Below are 27,349 nucleotides of genomic sequence, written 5' to 3' on the forward strand. Positions count from 1 at the left end.
CCTTTGCTTCGTTGAAGCCACATTGATGCATCATCTCTTATTTCCAGAACTCAGCTGCCTGCATTTTTACATCCATCCATAAACAACTGAACTGGCTCCCACTCTCGTACTGAAGTCTCTCATCGGTTCCAAAGTCCTCTATGATATTGTTCCTTCATATATGTTCCAACTGGAAATGCATTTTGAAACAGGCATTGAGCTATCAGGTGCTACCTGCAAAAGATGGCTATCTCCCACGCTCACTCAAGATCCAATTAGACCGATTTTCAGTTGTATGACCACTTCTATGATCAGGCCCTCGCATCCCTGCATTGATTGTCAGTTGTGATGTGTAATGCATGTTCATTGCCAGAGCAGTTGCTGTGAGGTCAAGCTAGTCAGAAGGTAGACAGCGATGTATAAACGTACTAAAAAGAAAAGAATGTGCAGCTACAACAAATAATTGGAAGAAAAACACACATAGGCTTAACCTGTCACCAATGACAACCATAAAACAGAAATCCCTTTTCTGTTTTATGGTGTGGGGGAGAATGATTTAATGAAGCATAAAAATGATAAATGAGAACTTTGTGAATCAGCTTAGAAGAAAAAATTCTGAGATTAAAACTGCATTTGTGCAAATGTTTTTTTTTTCTTTACGTTATTTTATTTAAACAAATGTATCTTTTAATATATCTTGTTTTGTTTTACCAAAAATATGGACATTCTGATTTTTTAAATCATTTTTTAATGTGCTATATTTTAGAGGGAACTTTTAACGCCCTGAGGGAACGGGTGTTAAAAAATAATTGGTTTGGGCGTGCCGTGGTGGTGTAGTGGTTAGCGCGACCCCTATTTGGAGGCCTTGAGTCCTTGACGCGGCCGTCGCGGGTTCGACTCCCGGACCCGACGATATTTGCCGCATGTCTTCCCCCCTCTCCTTCCCAGTTTCCTGTCAGCCTACTGTCATATAAGGGACACTAGAGCCCACAAAAGACCCCCTGGAGGGGTAAAAAAAAATGTCCACCACTGTATTTTATGCACAAGATATTATGCAAACAGTGCTACTTGAATAATGTGAAATTAGATGAGAGCTATAATTAACCTTGTCTTTCTTCCGGTGTTCTGCAACTTTTAGATGTGCCTCTGCTGCACCACACCTGAATAGAATAATTAGGTCATTAGCAAGGCTCTGGAAAACTGATCTACACAAGGAGGAGGTAATTCAGCCATTTCATTCCAGTGTTTTGTACCTGAGGCACATCTAAAAACTGCAGGACATTGGCCCTCGAGGACTCTATTTTGACATTTTGCCTTTGGGGTCCTGTAGCAGTATTTATTGTTTTAGGTAATTTATTTTATTTTTATTTTAATCATCTAAAAATATAAAAAATATATATTTCTATAAATTTTTGTGTTAGACAAACTTAGTTTGTTTATTGTGCATCTGACACAGTAGTATCTCCTTCTTCTCTTTTACAGAGAAAATGTTGGCAATTGCCTTGCTGATAATGAGGGTCCTCAGTCTGGACACTTGGTGAATAATGATGCCACAGTTCTTTGTGTTGTGGTTCATTCAGGTGTGCAGTTTCTCTTCTATTATAGTTCTTACAGAGAAATCTGAATCATCGGCAGGTCAAAGGTTTATAGAAGCCTGGACTGAAAATGGGTCAAAAAACTCTGATAGTTAAATCTCTAGCTCCAACCCTTCACTCTGCTCACCTGTCCTAAATATGTTAAGGATTTTCTGTCGGTCTGTTTTGGGCTCTCAAGACTCAATCCCACAATTCATCGACTGTTTCTCCAAAACCAAGTCATACAACTGGCTTCCATTGACTCACATGCTTTCTTTCATTTTATTACATACTATGTTTCAGTTGGAAGTTTACTTTAAAATTTACTATAAGGTAGCCGTTTTTCTTTTTTGTTTAAATCCAACATTCTGTGTGAATTATTTTTGTAATTCGACTGTAATGGATTTACCAGCGGTCCTGGGGAGGGTGGTCTGCACAAGAAAAAAAAAAAAAAAAAAAAAGACTACTTTTTCTGACATTAAAGAAAAATAGAATTTAGATGTATTTTTTCTTAATCCAGTAAATATGGTCACTCACGTCTGCATATCCTGTGGTACCTCATCTGACGCCGTTAAAAGCTTGAGCAAGACTAGACATGTAGTTGAAGTCACGTAAAAGGGAGCAGTATGCATGTTGCATGAGGAAGGAAATGATAACCTGCCTAGTCTCGTTCCATCACTCTGCTCCCTCTTCTCCAAAATACTTCATCTTTCCATCCATCACTCATTCTTGTTTTCTGCATGTTCTCTTAGAGGCAGCCAAGCAGAGGGCCTTTTACCATAGTAACCAGTCGTGCTCCTGGACTCGGCCAAGGGTTGTAAAAGTGAAGAGTCGTGTCTCTTCCTTTCCAAGAACAAGATTTAATGGAGAACTTTCTGGCAAGGCTACAACATTTCAACTCAGCTACAGCAAGGCATACCCCATGGACCATCCTATGAAATATTAGCCCGGCTTTGCATACAATTTTAAAAGGGGAGTAAATGGACTTTAACAGGACTTCCAAAGGGGGGAAGAGAGGTGAAAACACAAATTCAGTGGGAGTGGAAAAAAAACAAAGTAGATGCAGTGAAGAAAGCTTTTAAAGGGAGTGAGAGACAGCTACACCAGACTCAAAGGAAACAAAAGAAAGCAGCCAAGACCAAAGATGTTGTTTTATCAAGTTCATTTTGTCGCTTGGTTCACATCCTCAATCCAAAATACACCATTACATCACACTGAGCATGGGAAACATGCTCACAGCAACACATACAGTCTTGAAGTGTCTCTCTTATCTCTGCCCTCTCTGAATTATGTATGTGATGTATGTATACATCATTAGGGAAAATTCTCTCAAATACAACACATCCTCTATGTTTATACAAAACTGTAGCAGAAATGCATTTCTAGGAATGTAATTATAGTTCATAAACAATAACAAGAGAAGCATTAATTACACTCTGAACAAAAATTGTGCTGAGCTTATTTTTCTGCATTCTTTTTGTGTCAGGACTCTTAAAAGTACAGTAGCCTATTCTTATGGTAACTGAAGCCAAAATGATTCATGTATACTTCAAAAACAGGATAAATTAGCTCAACATGTAACCTCAACAACCTCAAACCGAAACGATCAACTCAGGGAGACTTCAATTGTCTTTCCACAGTGGACGTAATAGAACTTTGAAGGCAAATAGATGGTAATTGAGATGATAAAGACCAAAAAATAAATAAAAGCACTTTTTTTATGGTGGCCACAAACATGTTTTATTCGCAAAAGTGGATCTGTCATACAGACAAAACTGAGACAAATAAACAACTTTAGGGTTTCCGTGGATGTCAACAAGCTTTATGTCCTGTCTACCCCAGTACTGTCTCTTCTATTTATGGTTTTCTCTAAAATTAAAGCTTCTCAAATTTTACATGGTGTAACAATTACATAAATAACACAAGGAAAACAAAAATCTAAGACTGTGGAGATATGAAAACAAATCAGACAAAGCCAAGAAAGGTTCAGCTCACATCTGGGAGACATAGTGTGGACTGAATTGTTTGAAGAACAAGCGATTTCATACAAACAAGAGTAGCTGTCCTTATCTACATCCACCTTTCCATTGGCGTACACTGGGGCAAGTAAGGATAAGCAAAGCCAAATGTTAATTATATGAGATTTTTCTAAAGCTGATGAAATAACAGCATTCTGAACCTCCTCCATGTCCCGACAGTAGTCCAGGTCCTTCTGGTTATAAAAGTGCAACAATGACCACTGTTGATCTGGGAGTGTAACGACTTCTTAAAAATATCATCTCATTGTATACCACTTGGTGTAAAAAAAAAAAAAAATCCAGCAGTTTGCAAAGAAAAAAAAAGGAATAATTCTTTCTCTCTGTTTCATCAGTGACCTTAAGAAACTTTCTAGCTTGATTGCTTGTCAGACTTTTCCACAGAGACACACTGGGCCATGCTGCATGGCAGAGTTCAGGTCTGCGATGTATCAAATGAGATCTCAGGTGGCCACAGAGCTGACAATCTGGACAACCTCGCCATTGTCTCCATGGATGGCACCCTGGATGGCTTCTTTCACCTCCATCTCAGCCTGCAAAGCCGGTGCCAGTTCAGCAGCCTGTGAAACAGAGGGAGAAAAACAGAAAGAGGAAGTGTTGTTGATGAGGAAAACATTGAGATGCTGCAGTTAAAATATTATTTATGTAGCATACTGCTCTGAATCAAAGCTGATTCCAAATAAAGACCAAGATCACAGTTAATCAAAAAAGAAAAAAGCTCTACAAAGCTGGAAACCACTGCTGGACGCACAGACCTTAAGGCTCAGGAGCACCTTAGAAAACAATTGTCAGTCAACAAGGTTTGTTGTGTGTGCTGTGTCTCATGTTACACAAAAATGTAACACGAAAATGAATTAGGCAACATCGAAGCAAAACGTGCATATGTAATTATGTGGAGAAACTTTCAGCGTTTTCTGGAAATGAGCTCATCTCAGATGAGCACAAAGAATGTTGGTGTGGTAAACACATGTTCTGTTGTCAAACGAGACCATGTGTCAGATTTTATTTAGTGAAAAAAAACGTTTTTAAGAGTTTTTAAGTGCCAACGATGGAAAAACGTTTTTGTCGGCACAAAATACAAAAGACAGCTCTAGCAAAAAATTAGGGATGGATTTTTATAATCAAGGTTTAAAAGAAAAACGACACCCTCAGTCAAATGCAAGATTTCCTCCTAAGATCCGAGGCATAATAAAAATAAGAAGATTGGCTCAACACAACTGCAGATGAACAACAACAGAAACACGGCATTGCCAGAGGTATTCGATCATCTGCCTTCATACACATGACTTGGGTGACGTCCCGTTTCTAATCCACTGGGTTCAGTCCGATGTTAGGCCCACCCAATGCCAATATAACAGCTTCAGCTCATCTGGAAAGGCAGTTTCAATGTTTATGAGAAGTTATGGCCATTCTTCTTCAGGTTTGAAGTCTGCTTAGCAATAGCTTCCACTCTTTTACATTACCACAAACAGCCAAGTGTGAAATATTTAATAGGGAGGAACTTATTGTACAAATGGCATCCCATCACTGTATCGTGGAGAACTGAGTAGGCTCCTGAGAGCAACTCATTCTGCACTTTCATTTTTCCCATAAGACCTATTTTCAGTATCAGCAGTAAAATGAAATCATAGATAGAAATCAAATCAGATGAAGTACAGAAAAGGAAGAAGCTATTTAAAAGGAAAAAGTTTATTTCAAGAGATAACAGAAGGCTGAACAGAATATAGTGACTTTGCTCTGGTTTGATCATTTAAAGCTTTCAGGATCTTGTAGAAAATGCTGGATATGTAAACTTTTTGGAAATCTCATATTTAAGGTGAACATCGACGTTCTCAGGAGTGCACACAAAGTTTAACATTAACCATGCTGATTATGAACATAAGAAGTTCTTTACAGTTTGAAATGAGAACTATATTCATTCTGTTCTTCCTTAACATATCAACACTAAAGTTGAAAATATTTAAAATATTACTCTGAAATATTTATTTTTGAATGTTTTAGTTCCTTCTTACAGAAAAATTCTGAAAAGCCTAAATTAATATTGTCTGGTGAAAAAAAAGAGCATTGGAACTTTGATTAGTGCGTCTATTTCAGACAGAGTAATGTCTGGTGATCTTGTATTTATTTTTTAAATCAAGGTTCATGACTCAGTCCTAGATGATGACCATGTCGAGTGACTCACTCCTTCCTTGAACTAATGCCAAACGTTTCCTCAAAGACACCTGCAGCATAAAATCCTTCCTCCAGCCCAGCATGTTGTCGCTACACAACAGCTATGACTCGAACCCAGCTGCACCAAAGCAAAACACAAAGTACTGTGACTCAGGACTCCAAAAGTTCATATTTGAAGAACATATGTTATCCTTAGCAATGAAATTATGATTATTGTGTGTGTACTACATATGTTTACAACACCCTCAACATGTGTTAACTGTTTTGTGTGATATGTTTATTACCACAACCAATTTAATATAAAGTGCCTTCATATATTTGCATCTACAGTGACTGGTTGAAAATTGAGTGATGTGAATGTGCTTGGCTGGTGTCAATCTCCAGAAGACAAATACGTGTTTCTAATTAGAAAGAGGGGCTTATTTTTCAGGATTTCAAAACCTTCTTAAAGTTCTAGTTCTTCCCGCAGTCAAGCTGATAATAAACCATGAGGCAGAAACTAGCCAGACAAAATCCCTAGATTGCAGAAAAGGCCTTTGGACTGCAGACAATATCTCTCCGGTAAGCTCCTTTTTCATCTATGTAATGGAAACAATTAAATAAAAAGAAAGGAAAATGCAGAGTCAAACACATCAGAGTGAGTAATTTTTCAGCGAGTTGAATAAGTGCAATCACATGTCTGGAAACTGATGTGAGCTTGTCTCTTGATTTAACAGTAGTCTAAAGAGTGAACTAAGGAACAATGCTAACCTTTCTCTGAACTTTAACCCACAATGAGGATACCGTAAGATACCAAAACCCAGCTGTGAGAACAACATGCCCGGTACCAGGTAGGCAGATCCATCTATTGTTAAAAACATTAGAACATTCAGCTGACTCGTTTACTATTTGTATATTAGGTCCGTCCAAAGATTAAATCAACTTGCCCAAATGGGTGGATTTTGATAACAATCGTTATAGCTCTGGGTCTGATTCCAGTGAGGTTACAATTTGTTTGGTCAGTGACCACTTTACAATCAAGTGTTGAACATTATCAGACACATGGCCTTACTCAGCCCCATTTGTATTGAAACACACTGATGAATGATCAGTGCATTTCAATTCAGATCTGCACCCAGTCCCACATAAGAAAAATACATTTCTTTTTATGCAAACAAGCTGCTTGATTTGAGAATGTGCCAAACTTCATGAAGCAGAGATGGTGGAACACAGTACATAGTCTGTGATCACTCCACAGAGCCTTGCAAAAGCATTCACACCTTTCATCTTAGTACAACCACAAACTTCTGTGAATTTAATTAGGATTTTGTGTGATAGACCAACATAACATAGTACATAATTGTGAAGTGGAAGAAAAAAAGATCTTCTTTTTTGGAAATCTGAAAAGCATGGCGTTCTTTTCCTTTCAGCCCCTTTTGAGTCATTCCTTTGCAATTACAGCTGTATGTCATTTGGAGTTTGTCTGTGCTAGCTTTACCAGCCACGGACTGAAGTCTTTGTCTCTTCTTCTTTACAAAGAAGCTCAAGCTTAGTTAAATTTCACGGATAGCATCTGTGGAGATTTATCTTTTTTTTAGATTTGCCAAAAATTCTTAAGTAGATTTAGGTCTGGACTTTGACTGGACTGTTCCAACGCATGAACTTGCTTTGATCTAAACTATTCTGTTGCAGCTCTGGCTGTACTGTTTAGGTTGTTGTCCTGGTCAAAAGGTGAATCTCTGCCCAAATATGAATTATTAGATAGCCAGAGCTGCAGGTTTTCTTTTGGGAGTGTCCTGCATTTAGCTCCAACAATCTTTCAACTCTGACCAGCTTCCCTGTCATTACAGAATGTTGCTTCCAATACCATGTTTTATCACAGGAATGGTGTGTTCAGTGAGTTTGGTAGCGTCAATCATTTGCAAAATAAAGCTCATCACCAAAAAAGATCAATTTTGGTCTCATTTGATCAAACTACCTTCTTCCATGTTTGCTGCCCACTATGGGGCACACAGCCAGAAAAACTTTTAAATTTGGTTTTCAATGACAATGACCATCTTCTTAACACACCTAAATAGAGGCCAGATTTGCACAGCTAATAATTGTCCGATTCAAAAAGTCTCCAAACTGAGCTGTGGTCTTCTCCACTTCCTAAAGATCTTCCAATGAGCTCTTGGTTGATTGTCCGATTGGTTTGCCCAGCCTGTCAGTATAGTTCTGAGATTAGCCATTTGTACCCTAAGAGTCATTTTTACAATTTGTTCTCGATTGCTGAGTGTTGCTAGAAAAATCATCGAAGAGTTGACCACAACTGATGTGTGTTCACGCCCCCCCCCCCCCCGGATTCCCATATGAATGCCCACAATAGACAGGAAAAGACCGTAATGGAGACGCTCACAACTGGGGTAGAACCAAACCGCACATTAACTGGTTAGAGTGCGACTTGCCAGTGGAGAAGTGCCTTAATGGTCTCTAACAAAGCTCTGAGGCATTCATAGAACAACTAAATTTATACTGTGGTTTAAAATGCATTACACACTGGTAGACTTTATTTCTTAATTGGGTGACTTCTTAAGGCAATCCCTTCCTCCCACATTTATTATGTGGCAGTCACTTAAAGGCATCTAAATGATTGTTAAATAAAAACAAAAATTAAAAAAGTGCTATTCCTTCTAATTCACAGTACTGAACCACCTTGTGTTGGTTTATCACATAAAAATCTAATAAAAGTAAATTGAAGTTTGTGGTTGCAATGTGACAAAATAGGAAAGGGCTGAAGGAGCCTAAATATTTTTGATGAGAAGACACTTAAAGGATATCAGTAATCTAATCCCAAAAGACACAATCAATTCAGCTGTCTCCCACTCACAAAATCATGGAACAAATTACCTAGCCAACTCTGGACAACAGAAGGACAACAAAAGGGGCTCATATGAACTGGGCGAGGTCCTACATGGGAAATTCCTAATTTGCAAGCATGGCTGGACAACACATTTGGAGTCTGAAGCCTATTTCTTAAAATAAGGTAAATATTATCTGGGAATGCAAGGAGATTCTTATCAGTACCAAAAAGGCCTTTTCAAACAATCATAAATCATCTACAGTTTTTCTTTTGCTTATGTAATGACAAGGCAACAAACAGTTCATTTATTGAAGAACTTGAAGGAAACCATCTGAGCTTACATTTAAAGGGAAAGACACCGCAGCAAGAAGAAAAATGAAACGCAATCCTTGGTATATTTAGGGAAAAGAAAAGAAGAAAGAACAATGGGATTGTGCTGTTGCTTTAAATCTCTTGCAGAGTTTAAATGACCACTTCAAAGGCTAGCCCCCATGCGCCTGAACACTATCCTGATCCAAAATGTGGTTGTTGCTTAATCAGTTCAATCATAGGGGGATTTTGGGCATTTTACTAATTACTACCCTTTTTCTTGTATCACACCATGAGACTCAGTACTTCTTTAAATTTAATTACTGGTTGTCCAACAGTCTGGAAAAACTACATCAGATGGTGAAATTGCCAACTCTAAACTCTCATGCATCAACAACCTTCAAGGTGTGATTCCTGCAGCTGCTTATATTATAACAATCTAACAGTTGGGAAGAGCTTTAGAGCTTTCTACTCAACTAAAGCTGTGAAGGTTACGCAGAATGTGTGTGCCTAGCGTGGTGACACTTTAAATTATGACTTTTCTGAGTCTTCTTTTGTCAGTCGTTTTGTTAACAATTGCTTCCTGTCAGCATTTTATTGCAACAACCAACACTAGTTTTTGTGATCCACTGTTCTATTGTGGTCTTGGTCTGGATTAGAAGAGCAACCCTGGCAAGCAAACTGTGCATTCATTTGAATTGGGTTTTGGTGAAGTCCCTAACAGAGAGGTGTATTTACCCTTTTCTTTTACGTCTCTAGTTTACTTATGTGAACATGATTTATTTTATTTATTTTTTTAATGAGGAACGAACAAAAGTCTTACTATCTTTAAAAAGTTCCGATATGTTTAAAGGATGAAAGCTGGACTGGTACCATTTTAGTGCTTTACGACCAGCGACTTTTTCACACCCATTAGGGGTGCAATAACATATCACGCCACAAGAGCTCATGATATTTAAACACTGCAATATTTCTGCCTGTCATTGTAACTCTGTTTCACAACTGCTATCAAGTTACTGGCAGTATGCAACTTTGTCTGGTGAAGTAAGTTTAGGTTATGAATGAGCCTCAGATACTGCAATATGTACTTAAAGGTCTACAAACTGCAATGCTTCCCTGCAATAAACAAGCTGTGAACATGAATGTAAGAGTCTAAAAGAGTTTGATTTGTTGTTTTACCTGCACAGCCGCTGCGTGATCTGAAACAGGAGCTAGCTGCACGTACTGCACTTGGATGTCAGGTGGGAGGGCGGACCCCTCTACTGCCGTGGCTCCTCCATCGGCTGAAGCAACGGCTATCAACTGAGCTCCACGCAGTACCTAGGGCATTCATCAAGGGGCAGAGAGACATAAGGATCAATTACAGTTCACCATACAGGCCCTTTTGTTTCAGCATCAGAAGTCAGTTTATGCTAATACATAGTAACTGCAAATGTAAGACGGGTACTACAGTGGCATCATTTCTATGATCAACTACGGGTGTGACATGATGAAACCTCCCAGTCAAAGATGGCAACAAAGACACATTAGAGAAAGAAGATTTTAGGATGAGGAATACATGCTGTGTACAGAGATGCATAAAGGACACACGGTAATTTAATTTGCTGGAATAACAATCCATTTGGGCTGTGGATGTGTGTGTGGGGAAGGGCAAATAAACCAAAAGAACCATGTCAAAAGATGCTGCTGCTGATCAAAATCAAGATTTGCTGCTTGTTCTTAAAAACAGATTTGCATGATATGTCCAATTATCGAAGGATCTACCCAAGGTATGCTGTCACTGTTTTAGTTGGACTTTATTTGTGCACCATACATTTGTCCTGTAACCTGCAGTATTTTTACTGTATTTGTAGATTATCAGATGTGCAGTGAGACACTTGGAGAAAATGCACTGGTTGTATTTTTCTACAAACATTTCTCTGTGAAGACATGTTAATTTAGATTTAACCACAAAGTAGGAAATGTTCTGAATGCCTTTAATTATGCTTGTTGAAGATTAATCTGAATCAGCCTATGCATCACCAGTTTAAAGTTTTATAAAGTTAGAAAACTGGAAAATTGCCACAAATGGATCAAATCATTAAAAAAAAAAAAACATAACCATTATGTTTGCAACAGATTCAGCAACAGAAAACTCATTCCATTTTACCAAATGTGTGATGTAGGACAATCCTTTAAAGCAATCTATCAAACCTTTCATTGGAAATAATATAACTATAGAATTTTATGCCAGCAAGTACATCAAATGTGACTGTGGTATAATGGTTTATAAAATAACGTTTCCATGAACCACTAAGGTTTTGAGAGTGGGATTGTTTCTACATGGCAGAAATCTTCTTTGGTCTGCACCCCATTCTGGCTGCTGTTTAATCTGCAGTGGTCTGAACTTCTTTGTCTTTATCCACACTGAGGCCATTGAAAGAGTTATAAAATGGAAGTGAGACAATAACAACCAATAAACACTCTGCAAAATCCTAATTCAAAATATCCTAACCAAGTAACAGGGAATCTGTAGGTTGTTCTGAAGAAGAGTTGCAGCAGCAAACTGCTACCATTAAAATGCACTAAAATAAAAGTCACATTATGTAACGTAAACCTAAAACAGCAACACTGTCTATCCATACCTTAAATTAGACTTGGTAGAGCAAAACAATCAATGTATGACTTCTAAAATATGAAAATGCATACAAACAATAAGACTGATGCAATTATATCCATTTTGCCCCATTTTCCTCATTCATAGAAACCAGATTATAAGTTTAACTTTATAATCAAGATTGCAGAGGAGAAATTTATTCAATTTAACTAAAGTTTGTATGCTTTAACATGTATTCAGAAAAGAAGAAGTCAAATGACTCTGCAAGAGGGTCTTTATCTCCCCTTGTGTAGAAAACCAGATGCCTGAGTCAGGGTTGTGTAGTTTTGGTGCAATAATTACAGAACAGTGGGTTGTAGCACAGTTTCCTAAAGGCATTTTAGCATCTCTCTGTGTCCTCTGTGTCCTGCTGTCAGTCTTGGCCAGGATTCATTTGCAATATTTTTAATCTCAATGGAATTTTCTTGGTGAAATAAATATTAAGTACAAATATAATAAAAAAAACATTTTCCAGGTCTTCTTTTAGGCAGAATCTAACAGTTAAAAAGAGCTGCATTGAGATCAGCATGGTACTGCTGTTAATTTAAAACACATAAGTTATATGTGACAACAGACACACATATTAACATGCAATCATGCTGTCAACGCAACACACAGAAAGACGGATAGAGAGAAAACTCCAGTCAGCTCGGTCCTGGTGCACAATCACTTTAATTAGCTCGAGGACTGAGAGAACACTGCTAGGCTCTACTGCGGTCCGGAGCCTTGCAACAATAATAGGGATATTTTCTGTTTGAAGTGAAGCCTTCTTGCATGAGCTAAATAAATTGTCTCATTTGTAGTCTTTTAATTTTTAATTTTATGGCCTTAAATTAAACACAAGTCATCTTTAAAAAAATCCCAAGTCTCATAGGTTTCTTGTGCATTTTGTTATGTGGGGTCTCTGTTTGAGGGACTAACCTCGGACATGCTCAGCAGACTATAAAAAGTTAAAGATGAATAAGCAAGCCCACAGAAAAACAGCAAACCTCAACTGCACATTATGTTTGTTGCCCTAATCTCTGAGTCCCTCACTGTTTCGCAGCCCTCTTGTCCAACTGCTGCTTTGAAGTTCTGAAGTGATGACTGGCCTCAAAGATTCGGTTCGAGTCCACCAGGGTGACGCTTCGCCAGCGTTGCCGCACATTTTGCTGCCTCATCACCAGCCCCAGTCAGCCTGATGGAAGCCATTAGCGTTAGCAGCCCATATGACTCATTGAATCACACCACAAGGACACTTAAAAGAACAGACTGGGTTGGATGCGACTGGGTTAATCTCTGAATGAAGCCGACAGCGATTACATCTGGGTAAAATGAATCACAGTTTGGTGACCTATAAATCTGAACTATTTGAACCACTACACTGGTGGGTTGGTGTAAACAGTAACCTAACATTTAAGAAATAATTTCACATGTTGAGAAATACTCGCATTTCCTTTCTTGCCAAGAGTTAGAGGAGAGTATCAATCCCTTTTATGTCTGCCAACAGCCGTTTTGCTTTACATTAGCAGAAACAGCTGCGAGCAGACAGTCTCCATTTGCCTCCATGCTTTGACTGTTTTCAACTCAGAAAATATGTATAACTTGTAAAAAGAGATTAATAGTTTTAACAAATTTCCCGGCAATTAAATAAAATCTACTTCAAAAAAATGTGGCTGCAATTATTAAACAGCATTGTGCAAAACCAGCGCAAACAGTGCTCAGTGTGGCAAGTCGCTAGAAGGGTGAGAAACCAGCTGCTCAGGCGTTTGCCATGACAAACATCCACAGAGAAGCATCTTTAGCTTTGCTCTGTCACACTGTTGCATTGGGCAACAAAAGCAGCTCGTGCCAAGTTCTCATCTCTTTGTAATCCCTCTGTAGGAGTGTTTCTCAGCAGTCCAAATGGTATATCTAAGAGTACAATTACTGGAGTTTGGGGAGGAGGGATGGGTTGAGAGAGAAGGGGATGCGGTTGAGATTTGAGACTGTAAACACTTGTCTCACTCAATTAGAGTCTCATCCTCCTTTTGAGAGCAGTTTGCATTCTCAGCTGTGAGGAGCAACACACAGAGGTTCAGTGAAGCATTTACAGAGTTGGAACGGCGTGTGAGATCTGTGGAGGGATTGCAAGGGAACTTTTCGGCTTCACTTCCTGTCCCAGAAACTTTCTCTGAGAGAACAACAAGTCTCTACTGTTGGGTGTGAAGTTGCCAAATTTGGCATTAAAGTCAGACCAAGATGAAAACAACACAAAGACAGACACAAAATATCTGTGATTAAATACTTTTTGGCCTTCTGAATTAAAAATTGCATTGCTATGACTATATGGTTAAACTGAAGCTCATATAAAAAGAGATAATTAGGTGATTCGGTGAGAGCTAATGATAATTGCTTCTTGCTGCTAATAGGATATAATCATCATTTAGCTCATTAGCACTCATGCGACAACAGAAATAATTACAATGTTGAATCAAAAAGAAAAGGTCTAATGAGCCCACAGTGATCTTGCTGGTAGATGAGGTTTCATTAACAACAAAATGATTAATAGTGAAAAAAATGCACTAAACAACAGGGTAGCAAATGCTACGAGTAGCCTCTCTTTCAGCATAAAAGTTACTTGAGACTGCAGAAGTAGAGAAGCGACTGAACCTACTCAATCCGGTATCAAACCTGATAACGTTTTTCCTTGACTGGGTGTCAGGTTGAGGTCAGCAATCTGGATGCTGTGGTCTTTTGTTGGTGGAGTTTGGGGTGTGGCTGATTTTACTCAGAGTTTAAGTTACTGGTCAAAAACAAGTTTAATGTCTTAAATTGTGCCTCGCACATGTAATTGACTTTAACTGACAGATAAACAAAAAGTAAGGCATTATTCTGAAGAAGCAGGAAAACATTGAATGGTTTTCAAAATGTTTAACAACTGAAAAATTGCGGTGACTTGTGATCAGATCATTTATTTTGACATCTTTGGTTATGAGCTCCAAATGTATGATCTTTGAAAGCCTCCATGTCATCACTCTAATCTTTAGCTATTTTATTGGATTCTGTATTAGATTTAAGTTTAAGCTCTGACTGGACCACCGTTACAAGAAACATGCTCACATCATTAAAAGATTACCTTAACCTAAATCTGCTCTGCCAGAGCATCTTGGAAATCCTGACCATTTGCTTAACATTTTATTAAGGCTGAGATTTACTTTCATTGTGACTTAATACCTTCGACCTCAGGCAATGGACTCAGTTTGTGAAAATAAATAGATCTGTCAGCAGATTTTAAATGCTTTGCTGCTGCCCTTCCCAATTAGAAATCAGTTGGTTGGTAATCATTGTTCTGCGAGGCTTAAACGCAGATCAGATTAGCTGGAGTAAATGGAAAATAAACCGCAACAACGGAGAAAAGAGCTCTGAAAAATTAGCATTTAAAATTCTCTGGAGGCATTGTCAGGAGACATAAAGAGGGAGAAAACAAAACTTTTACTTATGCTGTAATGCTTTTAATAAGTCCCACAGAAAAGTAGTTAAATACAGCAATACTAATCCAAGGGCAAAAACAAACAAACAAACAAAAAAGAAAAAACTCAGTACAAAAATCAAAGGTGCCAGCATGACTCAATGTGGCTGTCTTTAAGGCCTAAAGTACAATTGTCTTCTTTCACTTGATGTAACCATCGTAACCATAAATAAGAGCTTTTAGAGAACTAAATCATTAGTAAGACTTAATACTCCTTTAAACTCAGCTGTTCAACAACTAAATCCCCTCCTTTTAATTGAGCACGTGTGAATCTGTGGGAGCTCATCCCTTTTTTTAACGTGCTCTGAAACCTGACTCCATACAGATAGGAAAAAAATAAAAAATACTCTCAGAGGTCAAACCACACAAATGTGGTTCCAGAGAAATACCACCTCTTCTTTTAGATCTTGGAAATACTAAACCAAGACAGGAAAAAAAGGAAAAAAAAAAAAAAAAAAACTTTTGGAGTTTGTGGTGCCTGAAACTTCCTCCCCATTTAGCAGCAGTCAACAACATCTGCAAAGCCTGGGCAGATGTTACAGCAGAAACACCAGCCCTGGCTGTGTAGGCTATATCTAACTGGAAAGGGAGAGCGAGACTAAGGCTTGGCTGAAACTTGGTTGTGAAAACACACATTTATACCACCAATCGTCCAACAGCTTGTTTTGTGTGGGCTTGGAAAATAAAAAGAATGCCTTAAATATATCTCACAGCAGTCATTAAATTTCTTGGTTGATTGTTTTTTTTTTATTTTGTCTCTTAGGCTGGAGGCTTTATGTGACTGTAGCTGGGCCTCAGCAGAATGATAGAATGGAAAACAATAAGCTCTGTGATAGGAACCAAAATCTGCATAAATTAAAATGTAAGCTGATCTCAATAAATGAGAATATCATCTAAAATGTAATAATGTAATTCAATTTTAAAGTGAACTTTTATGTTCTATAGATGATGCACACCATTTCAGTGTTTACAGAGTGCTATGTCGATGGACATTAATAAAATGTTTAGTGGAGAGAAAAATGAATTTTGGGTTTGAATTAATTTAAGGCAATAGTTATCCATAATAACAGAGATACATGCTTGCCATGTAAAACACTGTGGGCATGGGACACCAAGTGCTTCATTGGTAGAGCAAGAGCACCTCAACACAGTTGTCCCTGGTTTGATTCCTGGCCTTGGGCCATTTACTGCATGTCCTCTCCTTTTCTTTCTGACATTCTTCCTGTCAAGCTACAAATTAATAAAGGCCAATGAAACATTTTAAAGAAATAAAAAAAAAACCTGTTGAATTTTACTTTTTGTATTAAATTACTGAAATAAATTAACTTAGCAATGATATTTTAATTTACAAAGATGTAACTGTATAAAACCAGTAAAAGTTCTTGGAGCTTTTTTTCAGAGGGGGAAAAGGCATTAAGGACATTCCTTTACACTTATCTGCAGATAAGACACTGTGGGCACCTGGGCCAACACATAAAATTCCTATCGCCATGTGATTCTGTAGAATGCTTGTTTTATATGAACTTGTGGCCAAAAAACTTCCCATCTTTATCCCAAACACGACTGTTTCTGCACCACAGCTCTACACCTGCAACCAATCAAATCCTCCCTTGTATCCTTTGGTTTGCAACTCCCACCAACAAACTGGGAGTCACAATAAGGACTGACTCTGGGAGATTTTTTATGACCAAACCAGTTTGAACCAATTCCTGATCCAGAGCAGGAATACCAAAGGAGTCTGATGACAACAACAACGGGCCACAGAGAGGGGTCAAACTGACAAATAAAACAACAAAGAGCCATGAAGACTTTCTCTGTTCTCTAGTTCAAAGAAAACCATTTTGTGCCTGATTGGCGAAGGCATTTTTACAATGCTAGTAAATTTTGGGATTTAGGATGTTGACTTTATCATGTTATCATGTTTCCAATTATCCTGTTTTATTCTGTGGAGCCAGAGAAGATGATATACACAGGTTGTAAAATTTAACCAACAAAAAAAAACACCCCTCGTAACAAGTCACTTTATCTCATGTTGATTCAGAAGCTGCAAACGAGTCTTGATGGAGAGAGAAGTTTCTTAAATCAAATATCCCTTTACTGACACCAGTAAACATGAAACAATTTTCTCATGTTTTTCATTCTTTATGACTTTAAACACCCATAAATACAAGTAAAGTGATACGTGGACAGAAGATGTTCAATGACCTATGACCGACCTACACTTAAAGCTAACAGGTTGCTCTGGAAGATGACCCCAAATGTACCCAGCACCAAGAATCCTACTGTTCCAGCTCTGATTTCAGATTTGCAGTGATCTGTCATCATCATCATTAGGTAGATTTTAATTTATCAGTACATCACATCTCTCAGGTAAATTCAGTTTGACTACTGGCAAAACACTTTTAAACTTTATCAAAAGAATGCTTGGGGTTAACTCCCCATTGACATTTATCTTGCTCTCTGTGAAAGATTTCTTAAACAGTCACAATAATAAACACCAAAGGCTGTGAGTATTATATGCTGCTTAGTTATTCTCTATTTGTTTTTGCAAAGATAATTTTTCAAAACAGAAGTGTAGTTCCAACGCTGGCTTTGGTTCATTCCCAAGTCCATTCCGATATTTCCAAAATTCCCTGATAAAGATGTTTGCAGTGACTTGATGTGACATAAACTCTGTGACCATTTTAGGGTAGGTAAAAGCGGAAATGCAATAAACAGACCTGAAGCAACTTCATGTTGCTATTATGTCAATGTTGACAAAAATCTCTGTGGAATCTCGCTGATTCAATGCTAAATCAATGCAACAGAGAATTGGGCAGCTCTGTTTGCAAAGGTGGAGCCAAATGAGTAATAGCAAGGTGTACCTAATAAAACTAATTGTGAAAGAACAAGTTAAATTATATGGGCACTAAATGCACTAAAACTAAAACCATTTTTTTTAAAACCATTTGATTCAAACCTGTCAGCTCTGGCGTGGATGCTGACTCACAGTAAAATCCATCTAAAACATCTGCTCCATCTTACTTGGAGCAAAACCTTCCTTTGCTTTGCCCCAAACGACAGACAAAAACACAAGTGGGGGTACCCTCTTCTGCACAACTGTGAAATGCTGACTCAAACATATGCATCAACATTCACGTTTAGAGCTTCAAGGAATTCCTCCAATCTTTTGCCCTCTATCTCCAGGGCCTAATGCCACCAGGACACAAAGCAGACCACAACTCCTTTGAAACAAAATCTGCCAGTTGGTCCCTAAATTCTCAAGTGTTTATGTACATCCCACTAATACGACAGATTGGTCATAAAACATCTTGTTTGCATCATCTCGTCTCTGTTATTCTCCCAGAGCTCTGTGAATCACAGGCATCATAACAACCACTTCCACACCAGAAACAACACTCAAAAAAAGGGGGACAAGTGAGCAACCCAGGCCAGCACATATCACACCACACCATGTTTCTGCAAGGTTAAGCCTACACATTTCTCATCTGCTTTTTGTTTGGAAAGAACAAATCAGAACAAAGTGTAATTTCCATGCCAGACCCTTCTCAGTGGAGCTGTCGTTTCTGGCTGTTGTCACACAAATGCAATAAAGAGCATCTCCATTTGTGTTACAAAATGGTTTGGGAAGAGTTGGGGTCAGACACAATAAAAAGTTATAGTTTTTTACAACCATTTTGTCACTTCTATCTCACGTATTTGGTCTTTCAAAATAATTTGTTCCTTTAATATCCACTCATCATCTAACACTTTTTCTTTTCTTCCTGGTGCTGCTGTGCTTACAAGATCTGGCAGCAAAGCTGGATGGGCCAGTGCCGAGCTGGATTCTCTTCTGTGACCCAGTTCCCATACTGACCATGAAGAACATCAATTCGGATGGTGCAACAGATGCGGGGAAACATGTGCTGACCGAAGAAAATGGCAGCAGTTCAACTATGGTGAGGAAGAGAACTGGTGGGACAGTGTCCAGACTTCAGAGAAACATGTCTAAAACCCATAACGAACGGCTGTCAAGTCAGTCACTTGTAAATGATGCGAGTTGATGACAAGATCAGTGAAATTAGAAAAGCCTTTTAGGGCTCTCTTGAGATGTGCCGGATTTTCCCAGATAGCCATGATAAAGGGTAATGATATCTGGAGGTGGAACTTCTCCAACACTGCTGGCTCACTCAACATGGGATTTGATGCCTTTCTGAAAGTTTTATTAGATATGTTTAGCTATTTCCTGCTCTCATAAATTAGATTCAGAAGGCCTTTAATGTACATATTTTCTCATCAGTTCTTAAAATCCCAAACTATTGCACAACAGTAGCATTAAAAACTAACAACCAGTCCGTTAGTGAGGTCATTTATTCATACATTCAGCAGCTCTGACCTTATCCTGGGCACTATTTTTGAAGTATAGTTTTTGTTGTAAAATGTTAATTTCTAGATTGTGGGGAATTTTATTGCTCTTAATTTAGAAATGATTTGCTTTAATGATAAGACGTGTCCACAAGATCCCTGAACTCCAACAGGGACAAATGCAAGAGGTTTATAGATTGACAAAACACATTTAGCAAATAGAATGGACGACTGTAACACTGAAGCAAGGTGCAGCATCCTCCATCTTTCAAAACGCCCCAAAAAATTAAATACCCAGAGTTCCTTCCAAAGTTGGTCAACTTGCAAATTAAATAACTTTGAAACTTAGGTTTCAAGAGGGTATTAAGTCTGACAGCTCCAAGTTCATTCAAAGCACTGAAACCACCTCATCTGGCTTTGTGGCAACATGATTATGCACAAGTAATTCTTGGATTTAAGGCATGAAGGTTCATTTCAAGTTTGCCAGATGACAAAACAAGAAAAACTGTTCCGTTTGACTGATAAAAAAAAAAACTAAACTGCATGTCTGAAAAATCTTAACCTTGCTCACATCGTCTCCAACACATGGTATTGCTATGCCATTTCAACAGCAAGTCAATGAAACCAATATGCTTTAAAGATAAAGCAAGCTTTAAGATAAAAACATCCTTAAGGTCATAGGCATCTTTAGACTCAGTTCACCTTTCATTTAAACAGTTGCCTAAAGTTGCCAAGAAAATGCTAATTTTGTTGGACAGAGTAATTGAAGAGATTCCATCTGGAACTGCTGTCAAGTGAACCCAAACACATGGATTATAGAGCTGTGCTTTCGCCAATACTACTTTTTTTTTTTTTTTTCCATTTTCAATACTTTTCAAAACCAGAATGTAAGTCTACATACTGTATAACAACAAAAGAAACTAAGTGAACAAAGATTACTTTGCGGTCAGTTTGAGTAAGTGAACCAGCAGAAGGCATAATCTCAATCTCCATGTACTAATATTACACCCTGTAACACGACTCAGTATTGCAGCGGGTATTCTATATCAGCTGTTGTCAATTTCTAGCCATTTTTAGGACATAACATGCAAACCAGACATCTCATCTTTCTTTTCGCTCCCCTAATGTTTTTTTTTCATCTTTTCACTTCAGCCACTCCTCCTAATCAGTCTTCTTTCATCTTCCAATCTTCCCATTTGGTCTGAATCAGCATGGTAAGATCACAGCACAGACAGAAAAGCTCCAGATAAGACGTTACGAACAGGGTAGAACAGTAAAAGACTAGTTATTTTATATTTTCATGAGTCTGCCTTCTCTTTTCCTCAGACAGATTTTATTATGCAAACTAGGACATTTGGATCCTTGTTGACCAGTTTTGTTTTGACCTTCAGCTGGCAGAGTTGCTCTACTTTTAAGTTGTAACTGTCTCTTTTCATCTGTGCAAAACACCTTAAACTAAACTACAAAACTGTAATTTGTACCCAGGCAGTGGGCCAAGAATACACAGCTTATGTTCTGCTTATTTAATGTGCTCGGTCAAACTGGTTCAGTCTGACTGAGCACAAATGTGTCCAAACAATGGACACATTTGTCCACTGTGTGTACCATGGACAAATTGTACACGAAAAGGTCAGTCTACAGCCCTCTAAGCATTTTAGTTTAGCCTCTTTTATTACGAGCAAATAAAGTGTTACTCTTTGCACAAAGCTGAACCTTTTATTCTCTCATTAGGGTCCAAATGTATTTACTTATCTTTATAGGGAAAATGTGCTTCAGATTGTCAATTTGAAAGATATTGTGGAAGGTAAATTCAGTGTTTTTCTTATGTTTTTCCTCAACGTGTTACAAGATTTGCCTAAACATTTTCATAAAAAAGAAAAGGCAAGACAATGAGGACTATATTTTCTTATTTATGGGCTTTATGATTGTCTACTAGCAAAACAAAAGTAATAGTCCAAGACATGCAGCGTTAGCCAGGCAGATAGGTCTTTAAAATAATGATTGTCAAGGATAGAATAACAAATAACACAAAACTTTACATTTTTAAAAACAAGGATTAGGTGCACTTATTGAAATAGCATCATGCTGAGTGTATATTTAGCTGACAGACCTATGGGTCACTGAATAAAATAGATGGAACAATAAAGGAGAACTATCTGCAAATTCTTCAACTTCACCTCAAATGAACAGCTAGATTATTTAAACTTGGATAGAATTGGACATTCCAACAGGACAATGACTAACACTCGTCAAAACCGGATTTTGTAAGTTATAAACTTTTGAAATAATCCTGACATGAACCAATTGAAAATGTGTGGCTTATGTGAAAAAGCCAAGTCAGTGCCGGGAAAAACTATTTAAATATTTGAGTAAACTGCACCATTAGTAATAATAACAGCGGTCAAACACTTTGCCAGAATTGAATCAGAAACTTCTTGAAAACTTGCTGAAGGACATTAATCCAAATATGGTGATTGTGAGTAGATTATAGAAATCTGAATGCAAATCATAAAAGCATTAACCTAAATGCCAATATACTTGCAAAGTATCTACTACAATTTATTATCAGCATTATGACATGGCAACAGCTTTGAGGCAAACTAACACATACTATTAGTAAAACAAACATAATTAGGACATTGTGACTGATTTTGCAAGGACATAAGTATTTAAACAAGCATTTGCCTGCACCTATCCCCAGTGGAGATAAAAGGATTAAACTGACAAGTAATTATTAAATTGCTCTCATCATCTCTCCTAAAGCCAGGGTTGGAGCCATCTTTGTCCTTAAAACATAACACCTAAATCTGACATGTGACATAATATAAAAGATGCTCTAGTTTGGAGACTGCGGCTAAATACATGTTACATGAAATCTGCATAAATTATCTTGATCTGACAGATGAATGTTTGCCAATGTGTATTTTAATACTTAATGTCAGTGGGATAACAACTGAGGATTATCTTTTCAGAGGTCTTTGCAACTTGCAAGACCTCTGAAAGAGCCTATTGTTCAAAACCCCATCTGTAGGAAGCTGTTAAAACTCCAAGCGTCCAGATACGGCAACAAACAATTGTTTAATAGATAACAAATCTGAAAGCAGTCTAGATCCAACCTGTGAATGAAACCATTTGTTGGTTAATATAACCTAGAGTTATTAGAAGTGTCAGGTGGGCTTTAAAAGACAGGTGTGACCACAGTTACACCACAGGAACTGTTTAATAATGGGGAGGAATAGTCTCAGAGGAAGAAAAAGAACAAGGTTTGGGATGTGATGAACTGCATAGGCAAAGTTACACCAACACAGCCTCAGCACTATTCTACCATATTACAAAAACAGTGAGATCATGCCTAAATGTAAACACACAAATTAAAACGTCCAAGGAGGAATAGATCAGAATCATGTCCAATGATTTTGCTTTGTAGAAGATTTTGATGAGCTCTGTTCCAAAACACACCACAACTATCCTGATAAGGGAAAATATTTTATAATTTTGCAGCTTGCAAAAGATCTGCTCAGTGTCTTATCTGTTTGAATAAACTCTAAAGCTACTATTATGCTTGCTTAGGCCCAGTTTCCTGTGCATGTCATGATGATCTTTCTGTGTGTAATCAGATTTAAAGTTTGCCCTTAGATTTGCCTGCCCTCTGGTCCATGAGAATACAGCAGAGAGGCTTCCATTGTTGTACTCAATCGTTGAAAGAATGGGACGCTGTGATTGGGTTTGCAGAGTCAAATGGGAATGTAGCCAAAACAAACACATATCATGAAAAACAAAAATGGGAGTATTTTATTGGAGAGAGCTCCCAGACACTGCCTTGGGAGTTTTGTGTTTGTGTAGTGTGTTAGTTTGCATACCCTTACAGAGCAAAAGCCTACCCGCTGTAGCCAATTTACATATAAAATGCTTTAACTTGTAAATGCAAGTAGTCATGGCATCATTGCACAGTAAACCTGACAGATATGATGGAAATCTTTTAATGGGTAGTTCATGAACTCTTTAGAGGATTTGGAAATGTGCATCAGGACGCTAAATCAAAACCAAATCTGACTTCAAAACTTGGTTAGGATCCTAAAGAGAGGAAGAGAGCGAGAGAGACACAGGAATGCTGCCATCAGGCTCAGCGAGCGGGTCATTCGAGGACATCAGCTTGCATGTGTGATTGAGTGTGTGAGAGAGGGGGAGCTACAGGATGTGCGGTGACTACCTCAATCAATTGAAAACACACGCGGAGCTAAACAGCCAGTAAAGAATACAAACAACAACAAAATCCCTCATATAAAGCAGATGCATTCACACATCACAAATGTGTCCAGAGCTTATAGCATCTTGAATCTATAAGGAAAGATAATCACAGAGATCCTAAAAGGCCAATAAAATGTGGAAATTGTTGGGCAAAAGTGTGCGTTTGTGGGTGGTTTGTAGCTCCTCTCATGCAGAAAGCTTTTATATAGGGAAGTGACCACTAACTTAATCCATGACTCGAGAGAATCTAGTAATTAAACAGGCAATCTTACTTTGATACCTTTATAAAAATACAGTGCTCATGCAGAAGTCATTCATCATTTAAGAGAAAAAAGATGGTATTCAGCTGTTACATAAAACACCTGCTGTGGCAAAGTAACCAAAAACAGCACAGCCAGCAGACGACCAGCGTGAGAAAAGACTTCCTCTCCTAAAGCCCTGTCTCTAGACAAACAGGATCGAATCATGAATGAGAAATTATAGCTGTCTTCACGCATCCATATGTGACCGGCGATGGTTGAGCGCAGGCCAAGTCAGTTCTGAACGACACAAACTTGGACTGTAGAAGAGGGAACAGAGAAACTGCCTTTTGCACAAAAAAAAAAAAAAAAAAGAATGGTAAAAACAAAACAGAAGACTAAGGGCGACACAAACACACTGCCAACCATGCAGGTCATTTGAATCTAACTGGTAAATTTATATTATGTCAGACTGAATAGTTATGAGTGGTGGGAAACAAATTACAGACTGGTCAAGTTAATTGGCACCCCTGGTTAAGTTGTGGAAAAAGCTTTAAAATAAATTAATGTTTACTGCTGTAGCAAAACACACTGAAAAATGTAGGAAAATCGTCACTTTCTTTTAAGCATGTTTAGTTAACTGGAAAAAATGCACACTCAGGAAGAACTGTTTTTTATAAAATCACTAGTGGCATAATTGTTGCTGCCAATATTTTGTATAACCCTCTTTTGCCAACAGCACAGAACGTCAATTTCCCCTATAAACATTTCACAAGGTTGGAGCACCATCAGAGAGTGATATATTCTAAGGCTTTTAGGTCTGGCAACTGAGACAACAATATAAGAGAGTTGATTTTGTGTTGGTGACCCATTTCTGCATTGATGTGGTCATATTCGATTTGGATCAATATGCTGTTGATAGACACAATCACCATGCATTTTTAAGTTTCTGAAAGAGACCGCAGGATTTTTACTCAAAATAGAACATCTTAAAACCCTTTAATTACCAATACTTCATGAGGCTAAGAACTCAAACGAGCTTCTATAAGGTTTAATATACTAGCTGTGGGACTAAAGGCCCACAGCATCAAAAATCTACCACCACTCCTAACAGTGGACTTGAATTGCTTTTTCCCATATTTAACCTTTGCTTTACATTAAATCCAGTAGTAGTGTTGGTCAGAGTGAGAGCTGAAGTCTCAACTGTGCTTGGCAAACTACAGAAAACTTTTTTATGGTATTCCATCCTTTTATGGAGAATAGCTGAGACAAAAAGTAGCTATCTTTGGCGCTGTGATCTTTTTATCCATCTTTTTTACAATGCATCTCACTATTAATGTTGGCAAGATAACACTGGATCAATACCCAGGCCAGCGACTAGTGCCTAAAAGAAAAGTGTCTCTGGGTCACATCATGGACCCAGAGACCCATGACTTTCCAGGAAAGTTAAGTAAGTAGAAGTTCTTGGGAAAATAAATCAACAGCAAATTTTGGAGGCATTGTTCGGTGTGCCGCTAGTAATATTGTTTAGAATGAGTGTTTCTCTGTGCACTGAACTAACTGAATAAATATGCCTTTTGACTTCTTCCAGTGTATAAGGTACTATTCCAGAGTGACGCAACTTCTTTAGCATATTCATCATCTTGATCTGTTTTTAGTTTAACACTTATTGGCCAAGTAAATGGTGGATGCAAGGATTTCTTTAGAGCTAAAGTAAAACAAAGAAGAAACGATGGAATAATTAGTCTTTCATGTCTGGTGTTTACTCTTACCTGTCCGTCCTGGCCGACGTGCACCTGATGAATCTGGAGGTTTCCCTAAAATAAATAAATGAAGCATCAAATAGTGAGTCAAGTCATTAAACACTGCCAAGTCTTTGACTTCCTATGAACTAGATGTAAAAAGCCAATGGTGAGGGATGAAAAGTGTCGAACTAGTTTGTTTTTGCCAACTTCTACATGATAAGACAGCTCTGTTTTGCACACCGAATAGTTGGCCGTGTTTACACAGATCATAATGAGAAGCGAATGAAATGCCCTTGTATTGATGTCAGCGTCTATATTATTTCTGGCTACATCAAGGCTTCTGTAAACAAAAATAATCTGCTTATGACACTGTAACCATTGTAAAACCTCTGAACGCCCACAATCACATTAACAAAAACATATGAGAGGAAAACATCCAAGGCTCAGCTGGTTTTTTTTCCATTTTGCTAATTGTATTCATGTACACATGCAACTCTGTCTGAGCTTCCATATGACCAGAGTCGTACAGTCTCAGAGGCAGTTCATTTCCTTTTCAAGCCCGCTCAAACCAATGTCTTTGATGAAAGGGGCCCGTTCCTAATGAAAACATATTCTGTGAGTGGCAGCTGGCAGAAGTGGGATTTTGTTGCTAAGCTTTGAACTCCGAAAAAACAAATAATATCTTGAAATAGGAAGAAGGCAGGAGGGAAAAAAAAGCTGGGCCCAGCCACAAAGAGCAGGAAAAGCTTTAGAGGTTTTCTGCCTCCAATTTATTGTGTCTCCCTCGCTCAGTTTTGCATTTCTCACAGAAGGTCCTTTAGCACTATTACTGAACAGGAAATGAGAAAAACACTTAGTTGAAGTGTCAAATGCTTTTGCACAAATGTCAAGCTGTCACCCATGTACAACATGTATCATGTTGAGTATTTGATTACATGTAGGTGTGCATGTGTGTGTGTATATAGAGTGGCGCCATGAAAAGAATCTTTCTCCCACAGCCTTGTAAAAATCATTAAGAACAATGCTGATGCAGGAATTTTTCTCCTGCAGTTTGTGTGGTTTGGGGGTAAAATATGATTTTAACTGGCAAACTATGTGCACATGCTGTGAAGTCTGATGGGGGTACAATGAGTCACCTGAGCATTGGACAGAAACAAAACTCTGCAGAAGCTGCTACAAACTGTAAAAACAAAAAATTCAGAGCTCAAGGCAACAACTTTAGCTATGCAGTTCAACTCATAGCTAAAGTGAGTTGAACTCATTGAACTTTTCACTTTTTGCAACGTCACAGACACATAGTGTTTTTCTAGTGAAAATATCTTCAAGCAGTTGAAATAAGAAAACTAAATTGCAACTTTTTAGCAAAATATGCAAGCTTATTTTAAGGCAATAATTCATTGATATTGATTTAAAAAAAGGTTTTATTGCAATTGGGAGATTACAGTGTATCACAAAAGTGAGTACACCCCTCACATTCCTGCAGATATTTAAGTATATCTTTTCATGGGACAACATTGACAACATATAGCTCTATATACCGCCTAATATTTCCAACCCCGCTGTATCTATAAGTGAAGCGCAATATCTATGTGAAAATAATTTGTCCAAAGTTCTTAATAAAGGGTTTAATGTTTATCTTCCACAAAAAAATGACATTTCTTAAATAAAAAATACAATAGTCAAAAACAGAAGTCAGTTGGATATTGTAAGTCAGTTCCATAACAAACTCTCAACAATCTGACTTCTAAAAAATGGCA

The 27,349-nt window shown here is 37.9% G+C and overlaps 1 protein-coding gene across 2 annotated transcripts in view; it reads right to left on the bottom strand.

The window, feature by feature from the left end:
- Positions 1-2,698: 2,698 nt before the first annotated feature.
- The window catches only part of banp (BTG3 associated nuclear protein), a 39,484-nt gene continuing 14,833 nt past the window's right edge, over positions 2,699-27,349 (bottom strand). For both annotated transcript variants that reach the window (XM_028029427.1, XM_028029434.1), the window contains exons 11-13: positions 25,620-25,664; positions 10,071-10,211; positions 2,699-4,149 (exon numbers count right to left, since the gene is read on the bottom strand). In XM_028029427.1, the coding sequence (XP_027885228.1) occupies positions 4,033-4,149; positions 10,071-10,211; positions 25,620-25,664 (303 nt within the window). In that variant the 3' untranslated portion in view covers positions 2,699-4,032. The remainder of the gene's footprint in view (positions 4,150-10,070; positions 10,212-25,619; positions 25,665-27,349) is intronic.

The sequence above is a fragment of the Xiphophorus couchianus genome, chromosome 2, assembly GCF_001444195.1.
Source record: "Xiphophorus couchianus chromosome 2, X_couchianus-1.0, whole genome shotgun sequence".
Taxonomy (NCBI): domain Eukaryota; kingdom Metazoa; phylum Chordata; class Actinopteri; order Cyprinodontiformes; family Poeciliidae; genus Xiphophorus; species Xiphophorus couchianus.